We start from the raw sequence: 12,155 nt of genomic DNA on the forward strand, positions 1-12,155 counted from the left end.
AATCGCTTTAGATTGAAACCATTTGTGAACATTGCTCCAAAAACTCTGCACTAAGTCAAACAAAAATCCTCAGTTCCAACAAATTCAACATCATTAATATTTATTAATTTAATGTATTTGACAGGGACCATGTACAGGAGCATTAATCAACATATGAAAAGATGCTTTGTACCAGACTTTAGCTCTTGGAGCTAATTTCTATCTGCAGTCCTCAAGACAGACAATTACAAAACACTGAAAAAAGCATAAAACAATAGAGTTAATATTTACAAACAGTGCTATTATACATTAAAAAAAAAGTACATTTCAACAACGGCAACACTTGTTCCTCTATAGTCTATACCCACCACTGCCCTTCTCACACTGACATGTCTGAGTTCTTAGAAAATGTTGTTTCACATCCAAACAGAATCGTTTGAAGTCTTTGCATAGTTTTAATGCAGTTAGAGGTTTGTTCCATTCTGAGATAGTTTTAAAGGAAAATGCAGATTGTCCTAATACTGTTTTTTGTTTTGGTATTAGACATTAATCATTGATTGTTGACCTTGTTGTTTTGACCATATGATCAGAGGTTAACTGTTTTCAGTGATGGAAGTGCCACATTATTAATAATCTTGAATAGTAACTTTAGATTGGCTGACTTACCTATGTATTCAAAACTGAGCATTTGATATTTGGTTAACATTTGACAGTGATGATGGTGTCATGATTTCTAGTCTCCTAAGTGCTTTCTTATAAAGATATTCTAAAGGTTTTGATGTGGATTTGTTGGTTTGTGACCAGCATGATACACCATAGAGTGAGTGAGGTCATATCATTGTGTTGAAGTAGGTTTTGGCTCCTTGTATTGTCAATGAATTTCTTATAGATTTAAATGTAAAAAGATAATATTTTACTTCACAACCATCACCAATGGGTTCCTGGTGACAACAACGTTTAAACCAAAGAGACCAATAAGATCTATAAGACTCAAGACCGTGAAACACGACAGCAAACCTTCAGAGGGTCTATTTAAGACCATATCTCTGTATGAAAACACATAATACTGGGCAGGTGAGGCTAACGTTTGAGCCGCACTGATAAAATAAAAAACAAACTCCATTTAAACTGATAAGTCTCCGCGCCACCAGGGGGCGAAGTAATGCAGCTTTACACATCTATGTGACGTCATAATGAGGTGGGCGTGATCACTGACAAGAGAAAGAGGAAGACATGAAATGTACGCGTAAGAGAAATTAAACATTTAAAAACTGAAGAGTGTTAAACTGGTTCCACTGTGACGTCACACTGTAGTGAGACATGAAGACCGTGTTTGTCACTGTGGGGACCACGTGCTTCGACGAGCTGATCGAGTGCATCACGAGCGCTGAAGTTACCCAGGTGAGTACACACACACACACGCACACACACACACACACGTGTCTATATAGTGTATAAGAGGTGTACTACTTATTAATGAGACACATTAGTAAGGCAAGGAAAATGCATTTGTATAGCGCATTTCATACACAAGGCAACTCAATGTGCTTTACATGATCAAAAAGTGCAACACAAAACATTCCACAGCTTAAAATCAGCAATAAACATTCCATCAACAATATTATGATTAAAAATCTCTCTCTCAATCATATGCAGTAGAGAAAAAAAAGTGCCTTTAACTTTGATTTAAAAATGTTCACATGTGATGCTGACTTCAGCTCTGCTGCAGTTTGTTCCACTTCTTTGCAGCATAACAACTAAAAGCAGCATCACCATGTTTACTGTGAGCTCTGGGCTCCACTATCTGACCTGTGTCCATAGATCTGAGAGACCTGCTGGGTTCATACCTGACTAACATCTCACTGATGTATTCTGGACCAAACCCATTCACAGATTTCTACACCAGCAGCAGAATTTTAAAGTCTATTCTGAGGCTGACTGGAAGCCAGTGTAAAGACTTTAAAACTGGAGTAATGTGCTCTGATCTCTTTGTTCTGGTTCAGACCTGAGCTGCAGCGTTCTGAACCAGCTGTAGCTGTTTGATGCTCTTTTGGGGGATTCCTGTCAGAAGACCATTACAATAGTCCAGTCTGCTGGAGATAAAAGCATGGACCAGTTTCTAGTACACAAGTATCTGAGAAACAATGGCTCAATCATCCCCTACACACTAACATTTAGTGTCCACATAAAAGACTATTCTATATTTTACAGGGCGGTTGGTAAACCTATCTGAGACACACACTGTACTGTATGTCAGGGTAGGGGTCAGTTATAATTGTAATTGATAACTAATTACAAGTGTTGCGTAATTATATTGAAAAAAGTATGTTACTGTTGTAATCATAATTTAAATCTAATTAGGTTTAGATAATTGACTTTGTAATTCTATCGAAATTCCCATGGAATTTCGTGGAAATTCTACAAAAATTGTTCATTACAATTTACTTGAATGCAAAACTGGGGAACCATGTTACAGTTATAGGGCTTATACTTAGGGATGTAACGATTAATCGTAAGGCAGTTAAAAATCGATTCATAAGTATCAAGGTTCACATCGATGCTGTGAAAATTGAATCGCGGTACTTTTTTTAACCAGCAGGGGGCGCTAACCAGAAGTCATGGCGGCGGGCGAAATCTGCTAATACTTTCTTTCTGGCCGCCTTCTACTCTTACACATATTCATAAATGATTCCTTACCCCTTTAGCACCGAAAGAATATCTGTAATATTACGTGAATATCTGTAAAAGTCACGTTTTTCTATTAACTCTGTCTGCTAGCATAGCATCTCTTCTTCACTGCACTTAGCTGCATCCCAACCGACCACTGGGTTACTATCACCCTCTGCTGGTTCAAACAAATATCTGACGCAAATACAGTTTTTTTTTTAAGGTCTAATTGTTAAGTCACAAAATACATTTTCAGTTGCACTTTAAAAAAAAAAAAACTATTATGCAGTTTTTTATTGTTTTCTATGGAACCAGAATTTAAATGAATAGGCTTCTTCATTTGTATTATTCCTTTATTTCATTCAAGATTTATTTTTAGTTAAATTGCATTGTTTGAATAGTTCATCAAGGGATTCTTTTGACAATGAAAAATAAAAGGAAAATAGTCGTATTTTCTAGTTTTTTCCCTCCCAAAAAAATAAAGGAATATTTTTCAGTCATTTAAGTACAGTCCCATTTTGTAAAATGAATCGTGAGAGAATCGTATCGTGAACCCAGTATCGTGAATCGAATCGTATCGGGAGTTGAGTGAATCGTTACATCCCTATATACATACGTATTGAAATGTGTTTCATATCAACTTTTCCCACTACCTGTGAGTTTTCTTAAGCATAATTTTACTACTAAAAAAAATTGAAATCGAGTGATATACTGACAGCAAAAAAGGCTCAGAGACACACACCAGAAATATGAATACCAATATTTCCATGGATAAAGAAGCCTATCAAATGTATTTTACAGCTGATATAAGACATGAGCCAAACTGACTCTTTAAAAGAAATACTAACATTAGGGGAAGGATAACATTTTGGAGGTTACTTACTTTAGGCACAGTAAGTGTGATTAATTTTATTTGAACATCCGTAATTGAGAAAGTAATTGTATGTGACATTCAGGGGGGAAAAAATCTACCTATATCTACACGCTGTACCGAGACACATTTACTCCGCCTCCGGGTCCTAGTGCCAGCCAACCGGTGAAGCCTGTATTGTTTACTGAGGTCCGTGTGTGTTTAATAAGTCCGTGTGAAAGTCCGTGTGTTTATGCTTCCGTCCATCCACTCTTTTTTATTATATCCATGTCTTTTAAGACTCTTATTAAAAAGTCCACTGGAGTCTGGGCCGTCGCTATCTTAGACTATGTCGTCACCAGCGCGTCATCGGCGCAAATCGCGCAAGCGCAAAACTACCCGAATTAACTTAAAGCAGAATAAACCAAGTTAAGTGTTTACAAGAAAGAGGAATTATCTAATTTGGAATTAAAATAGGATTAACCAGCCACTTAATTCAGATTTAAGTTTAATTCGGAATTCAATTAGAAATTAAGTGTTTACAAGGTCAGGTTAAAGAGGAATTAACCTTTATTCCACTTTAAAGAGGAATTAAAGCTCCCATGTAAACGTGGCCACTGATATACTAGCAAAGCTCTCAGGTCTCACTTATTGGGCCTGATGTGAGTCACTGATGTGTGTGCATTAGCGCGGCTAAAGCTCGTGCGTGTGTGAGCCACGAAGTAGCGAGTTGAGTCACACACACACACACACACACACAACAAAAATATTAAAATGACAACATAAATGCACACAACTCCACTAAAAAAGATACAAAATTACATAAAATGACTCCAGAATCACACTACAATGGCAACAAAAAACAATTATTATGCAGAAATGCACAAAAGAGGAGACTTTAGCGACATGTAGCTGCAGGCGGAAGTAAACGCATCATAGCAGCAGACTTCAGGAAGAACCCAGCCCCCCTCACCCCCCTCACCCTGGGAGACTCTAGAGTGAGCTCTGTGGAGTACTTCTGCTTCCTGGGGACCATCATCACTCAGGACCTCAAGTGGGAGCTGAACATCAGCTTCCTTATCAAAAAAGCTCAGCAGAGGATGTACTTCCTGCGGCAGCTGAAGAAGTTCAGTCTGCCAACAAAGATGATGGTGAACTTCTACAGTTCCATCATCCAGTCCATCCTCTGCTCCTCCATCACCATCTGGTACGCTGCAGCTACTGCCAAGGACAAGGCCAGACTGCAGCGTATCATCCACTCTGCAGAGAAGGTCATCGGCTGCAATCTGCCCTCCCTCCAGGACCTGTACGCCTCCAGGATTTTGAGGCGTGCAGGAAAGATTGTGGCCGACCCCTCCCACCCCGGTCATAAACTGTTTCAATCTCTCACCAAAGGAGGTTTCGGTCCATCAGGACCAGAACCTCCAGACACAAAAACAGCTTCTTTCCCTCTGCCACCATCCACATGAACCCCCCCCCCCCCCCCCCTTACCTGATCACCACCTCCATGATGACATTATCTGCTGCACTGTATATATATATATATATATATATATATATATATCCTATTTATCCTTTTTTCTCTATCTATCCTTTATTTATCCCTCATCCTTTATATTTATCATCGTTATTATTATTATTATTGTTGCTGGGTTGTTCTTTGTTTTTTTATTTATTTTTTTGTTGTTTGTTTTGTGCACCAACTACCAAGACAAATTCCTTGTACTGTCCTTAAAACTGTACATGGCCATTAAAAACATTTCTGATTCTGATTCTGATCCATGCACAACCCTGTACCCAAACCCAACATTCTGTACCGGAACGGTTCAATACAAATACATGTATTGTTACACCCTTAGTATTTATACAGAGTACACAAAACAACAGAAATGCACAAAAATATACAAAATGACTCCAAAAAACATACATTACAGAAAAATACACCAAACTACAGCAAAAATATGAAAAGGACTCAAAATACACAAAACAAAATATTTATACAAAACATACAGAAAATGACATCAGAAATCCACAAAACTACACCAAAAAAGACAAAAAAAATGCAGAAAATGATTCCAGAATCACTACAATGTCAACAAAAAGCTATAATTATACAAAAAATGCACAAAAAGAAAACAGAATGATGCAAAAATACACATACTGACTCCTAAAAACATACATTACAGAAAAATACACCAAACAAAAAAAATATAAAGATGAGTAAACAAAACAACATGCACATGTCCCATAGAATTAAACCAGGGAAATCGCACGTTTCTTTACTTTACACCCACAAATAAACCCCTTTATAACACTACAGAGTACAGAGTATGTACACCTCTTTGTACATCCAACCTTCAAACACATACTCATTTGGCCATAATTGACAACTCTACTTAAGCTCCTCCCACTATATGAATACATACTTCCGACTGGCACTGTACTAGTAATTGTAATTGTAAAAAAATGCTGCTCATTGTAATCTTAATTAACTTTTAATTGAACATGGATAATTTAAGACGTAATTGTAATTGAAAAATGTAATTGACCCCAACCCTGCTGTGTGTACTACACAACAGTGTGAGACACACTCTTCTGTACTACACAAAAGACATACACTGGGGAGACAATATAATTGTGTTTGTGTGAAACAGTGTGTCATCAGATAATTAACTTTCTCATTCTGAAACTTATTCTCATGTATCCAGTGAGATCAGAAAGAATAACTCATGAGCAGAAGGCACCACAGCAAGTGTTTGCTGAATGAAGCTACTCATCAACTGTGACTGAACTAAACTTTAAGGAACCGTTGTCTCCCTGCAGGTTCTCCGTGCCCGTGGATATGAGCGTTTGGTGCTCCAGGTGGGACGAGGGTCTTTCCTACCAGACACTGACAGCTGTTCACACATCTCACTGGAAGCCTATAGATTCAAAGCTTCTATAGCAGAAGACATCCAGCAGGCAGACCTCATCATCAGCCATGCAGGTCAGGCACACTTTGATAATCATCATTTATTCACTCTAAATCTCCTGTCTTTAATGCTAGTTTAGCAAACATTACCACTGTTTCCGAAGGCCTCATGGTGGGAAGAATAGTAGGTGCAAACAGGCATGTGTGTCGATGGAAAAACTGATGATTAATGCAGCAAAAAGTCACTTGAGGGTATCAGAGGACGTAGGAGGGTAGAGCATGATGAATAGTTGACTTAACTGGCATACTGTAGTTTTGTATAAAGTTAAGATTGACAATGACTCGAGATGTATTTGCAAAATGTTTTAATGTTTTAGTGACAATAAGTTTTTCTGCAACAAGCAGTGGCTGAAATAACAGGTAATTTATTTTATAGAATTTTAAAAGAAGACATAACAAAAAAGTTTTAAATAACAGCAAAGCATAACAACAGGTTATATGTATTCTGTTTTTTTATTTTGCAGAAATGCTGTACTTGAATTAACTTAACAGTAGCATAACTAACTTAGTATCTGCATTGCTTCACCCCATGAATTAAATTCAGAGGCTCTTATAGTGGGGTCTCCTAACCCTCTTCCCCTGGTCAGGGGTCTGTAACCTTTACTCTACACGGAAACATTTAACCTCATCTCACCAGGATTAAAGTCCTCCTGGAGCCAAAAACACCTTCTCAATGAAGACAATACAGTGTATTAAATTATATACAGTTAAAATGATATAGAATAATGTTTGATTTAATTTGATTTTATTTTTATTGATCATGTAAATGGAAACTTAAAAACAGTTATAAATAAAATAAAATTGACATCAATAAATAAAACAGTATCTTGCATCTTCAAATTCTTACATATCTCAGTTTACATAAACACAATGTTTTTTAAAGAATATTTTTTTAGTTAATGTATTTGAAAGGCTACAAATAGTAACTTGAATTTGATAACACATGATCATGTGATCAACACATGCTAACTGCTGATTTCTTGCCACACATAAAACATACATATTTAACCAGCACATTGGTGGTTAAATGAATCCCACACAATTAAAATCTCTATTTTCTTACAGAATAGTGTTTTTGTTGGTTTAGTTATCTTACCAGGGATTTAAAACTTAAGCGCACACATTCACCACAGCCCAAAAGGTATTGTATTGACGTGACTCGGGCCATTATCACAGTTTTACTGGCTTTAATGGAGGTCATAGTAACACGGCAAAAATAAACAATCAAACATACAAAGAACACACTCACACTACCATGGTAACAGAATTGTTCACTCTTTTCCCCGCTTACGTCCGCCCTTTCCCGAGCATCCCAGCCAATCAACACTCAGAACACATGTAAACAAAGACACACATTGGCAGAGAAAGCTGCATGATGCCTTCTTGGCCATGGGAAATCTCATTATCAGTTAACCACTGAATACACAGGGACGTGACGGAGCGCTCAGCCGCTCTGTCCAAAATAAGTTAATAAATTGATAGTTATTTTTTTTACTGGGATATTTATTGCCTCAAGCGTGCGGATATAAGTTTCATATCGGTGCGTCTCTCCAGGAGTTGTGCAGTGAGGTTGTTCTCAGCGCACACAGGGGGGCAGACGTCACCTGCTCGGTAGCTGATTCTCTACCACAGAGCCTTTACATAGGCTTCTTTAATTCCAGTTTTCATATGTTCAAAAAGCACATTTTGGTTTTTGCTCCACCTCTGATGTGAGGAATGCCGATTTTCATCTTGGAAAAGTTTCTTTTCTTGTTTGACCTCAGTGGGTTACATTAGGGTTAATGATGATCGAATTAAGGTGCTGCATTCATCAACACCCAATCGTTTGTATGCTGGGATTGGTCAGATTCGAAGGTTTCATAAATCACATGTTGGTCCGGTTGTATGGGTCAATGTGTGTGTTTGACACACTCAAAGGCCCTTAGCAGTTTTGTATAAAGTGTAAGAAATCACTACCTAATTAAAACAAAGTTAACTTACTAGAAATTGCCTTTAGTAAAAGATAGTCATATATGAAAAAAATGTCAGTATGATCTATGATTTGAATTATCCCAAAATGTACAGAAAAGAAGTCAAAATGTTGACTTTAGCATGTATTGGCTTTAAACAAGTGTCCTCATATCAGCTTTAAAACCAGTCTGTCTCTTCTTCACTGAAACAAAGCCTTTAAACAGGTGTAGCTGCTATTTATTTTTAGTTATTATTATTGTTTTAAGAATTCTTTACATTTTTATACACTTTTAATTTTAAAACAAAAACAAAAAGCTCAATGTTAGTTACAAAGATCAAAAAACATCACGCGTTGAATTCTTCTTTAACAGCTTTTGTGCAAAAATACCAAAGATGAGTAAAAACTCGTAATATACATCAATAGAGTTTAAAGCACCTTGTCAGAACACTCAAATATGCTGAGACACTGAATGCATCGCAATATTCAAAAACAGATTTTATTCACTTTCTTCCTCACCTCTAAAAACATTTCTTATTCATGATAAAAAAAAAAAGGTTTGACTTTTCTTCTTTTTAAACTGTATTTTTTAACAAAATGTCCATTTTCTTTCCTTCAAAGATCAAATGTATTCATGAACTCAAACTTTTACAATTCTTGGCTTCATTTTCTGATTTTTTCATATCAAATTCAAGAGAACTTTTTCTGTTCTGAGTCTTTGAGCCGAGACATTTTGGAGCTTTGCAGAGTGAAACTAAGCTTTTATTCTGAAGATCTGACTTCAATGGAAAAAGTCCAGTTTCCTGTTACAAACAGATGTAACCTATTCTTTGTTTTTTCCATTTTGTCGTTGCTTTTTTCTGTTTTGACATTGCTTTTAATTCATGATTGAAGCTATCGGTAAATGCAATGTCAAAGCAAGGGTTGTGGGCGGGTCTTCCTGTCCAGGCTGACTAGCTGATGCCTGTTCACTCGATTTTAACTATAGAACTAGTTAAAACATGACATACCACTTTCATGTGGTGCTTTTTTGTTTTACATATTATTATGATTCATTAGTTATGAACAATTCAGTTGAATCATTGACCTAGATCACAGACCATACTATAATGATTATTGTATGGTATATAGTAATTGTTATTGTTACAGTTTTGGAATATATGTAAAACAAAAAAGCCCCACCTGAAAGTGGTATGTCATATTTTAACTAGTTCTATAGCTACTGTACAAAGGTTTCTTACACAACATAGATGTTTTAGTTATTAACATGCTCCAAAGTGAACTATAAGTTATTTTGTCTGCACTGGTGTCAGCATGTTTTTCATGTGTCATGTCATGTACAGGTAGTGACTCTAATTAAATATGTTCCAAATATAATTTGCTGAAAATTATTTTCTAGAGCAATGAATGCAGTTAACCTGCATCCTGCAGCCAGAAATATTTATATATTTAACTAAAACATGATTTGTTTTTGTCTTTAAACCTCCTTAATAAGAGCTTTTAAAAGACTGGATTGTTATAACTTACAACACATTCATTCATTCATCCATTTTCTGACCCGCTAACTTACAGCACAGAGCAGATAAAATAATACAGAGTAAAAGCAAAAATCCCTGAATGATGAGAACATTTTAACAGCAGGCAGAGATCATTCACATTGTACTTTGAGTGTCAGTGTATAAAGAGCTATATAAAATTCAATGCATGTATTACAGTAATATTGTTTATTTTTTAGGATTAAAATGAATGATTGTGCAGGAGTTTCTATTCGGGATGCACCCAAATTATTTTTTTTTACTGAAACACCGAAAGAAATTATTATGCAAATGATTAGTCCTCCAATGCATTTCTGGCTCTGAATGTGTACTAACCACTAAAATTAAAACATTGCAATTGTAGAAATTAATATTAATGCTTAAAAGAATTAATCAATTAAAAATGTGAAAATATTTATTTAGCACGAACATTCCAAAATTGCACAATATAAAATAAAATAATTAAATGTTTAACCTGACCCCACTCATACATTAAATAATAATGTACAGGCCTATAACTGACTGAGCTGTTGGAATAGAGTCACATTAATAATGTTGTCTAATTAAAACACAAAATGCAGTGAAGTTATTGATGAAAATCAGCTTCTTGGTTTTATTTATTATCCAAGCATGTTCTTTAGATGCACACACAGCTCTGTGTTCATTTGTTTTGCGTGCTAGTTAATTTTATGATATATATATACTGTCCAGTTGAGATCAAATTCAGACGTGCACTGACAGCAGAGTTGTGGCACAAATATAACGCCATATGTGCCGTGCTTCAGATTGTTGTGTAGGGGTCCCACGGTACTACAGTGTTGACGTGACACAGAAACATAAAACACACTTACTGCTTCGTCAAGTCTGCTTAGAAAACTTTTCGGTGATCAGATGTATTAAATCCAGCCACTCTCTGAGTCCATGGACACATTGGCCCGTTTCCAGACAAGCGCGCAGCGGCTTTTCGCGTCATCACAGCATTGTTACAGCTTGTTTTATATGTTCATTTGTTGTGGTGAACTGCCATGAAGTGTCTCAATGCGTGTAGGTGCACTGTGTGTTGATGCACTGATGCATATTATGCTTGTTTTAAAATGTAATCCCCCAAAATAATTCCAGTTTTTATATATGAATATAAATAAACAACTTGTAATTTGATTACACATTTTTTTATATACTGCCATGGATTACAGTTACATGTTTTTTGTATAGTGATTATGTAATGCTGTTACTTGTAATCCGTTACTCCCCAAGCCTGCTGCAAGCAGGAATCGTGTCATCAGGTATCGACTAGTCAGCCTGGACAGAAAGACCCGCCCACAGTCATTGATTTGACATTGCTTTAACTGACAGCTTGAGTCATGAAGTAAAAGCAATGTCAAAACGCAAATGGAAAAGACAAAGACAAAACAGAAAAAGCAATGACAAAATGGAAAAAGAATATGACTACATTTGTATATTTTTTCATTATCGATTCTCTTTATATTTCCATATGTTTCTGAGGTTTTGGCTTGATTGTAACACTGTAGTTTCTTGTTTCCAGGAGCCGGAAGCTGTCTGGAGGCTCTGAGTGCAGGAAAACCTCTGCTGGTTGTAGTCAATGACAAACTGATGGACAACCACCAGCTGGAGCTGGCTCAACAGCTGCACGCAGACTCACACTTGTTGTACTGCACTTGCAGGTTCGTGTTGTATGTACACACATGAGGTTATCAGTTTGAATATAAATAAAGGTTAGATTTTGTTTTCTTTCAGTTCTCTGACTGAAACTCTGAGGACCATGGACCTCTCCAACCTACAGCCCTTTGAACCTGGACAGCCAAAGAACTTTGCAAACTTTCTGGACAAAGCACTTGGTGTTAGATAAAAAATGATTTCAAACAACTCCCTCTTGAGTCTTTTCATATTCAGTTCGAGCTTTCAAAAGTACAGAAACCCTTTACCAAAGTAAAGAACAGTTCCTTGTGTAAAATGAGTTTTAAAATTTAAAATTTAATGTTCTCCTGTTAACAAACCAATAATGAAAAGCTAGCGGCCAAAATAAGTGATAATACATGTATTGGCGTCTGCTTTGTGTTGCCATTTCCACTCAAACTGTAAATAATCTGCTGAAATGCTGCCTAAAGAACTTTCTCTGGACACTCTAAACCCAACCTGGCAACGCAGCTTCAGCTATAGTTCACTCTGTTTTTTGCTACTTTACTC

The 12,155-nt window shown here is 36.4% G+C and overlaps 1 protein-coding gene across 1 annotated transcript; it reads left to right on the forward strand.

Annotated features, from left to right (window-relative positions):
- The first annotated feature begins 1,187 nt into the window (after positions 1-1,187).
- zgc:92907 (UDP-N-acetylglucosamine transferase subunit ALG13 homolog) lies at positions 1,188-11,835 on the forward strand. Its single transcript, XM_028458798.1, has 4 exons — positions 1,188-1,380; positions 6,320-6,482; positions 11,494-11,632; positions 11,706-11,835. The coding sequence occupies exons 1-4, from the start codon at positions 1,300-1,302 to the stop codon at positions 11,815-11,817; spliced, it is 495 nt and encodes a 164-aa protein (XP_028314599.1). The 5' UTR covers positions 1,188-1,299; the 3' UTR covers positions 11,818-11,835.
- The last annotated feature ends 320 nt before the right edge of the window (positions 11,836-12,155 follow it).

The sequence above is a fragment of the Gouania willdenowi genome, chromosome 10, assembly GCF_900634775.1.
Source record: "Gouania willdenowi chromosome 10, fGouWil2.1, whole genome shotgun sequence".
NCBI classification, from domain to species: domain Eukaryota; kingdom Metazoa; phylum Chordata; class Actinopteri; order Blenniiformes; family Gobiesocidae; genus Gouania; species Gouania willdenowi.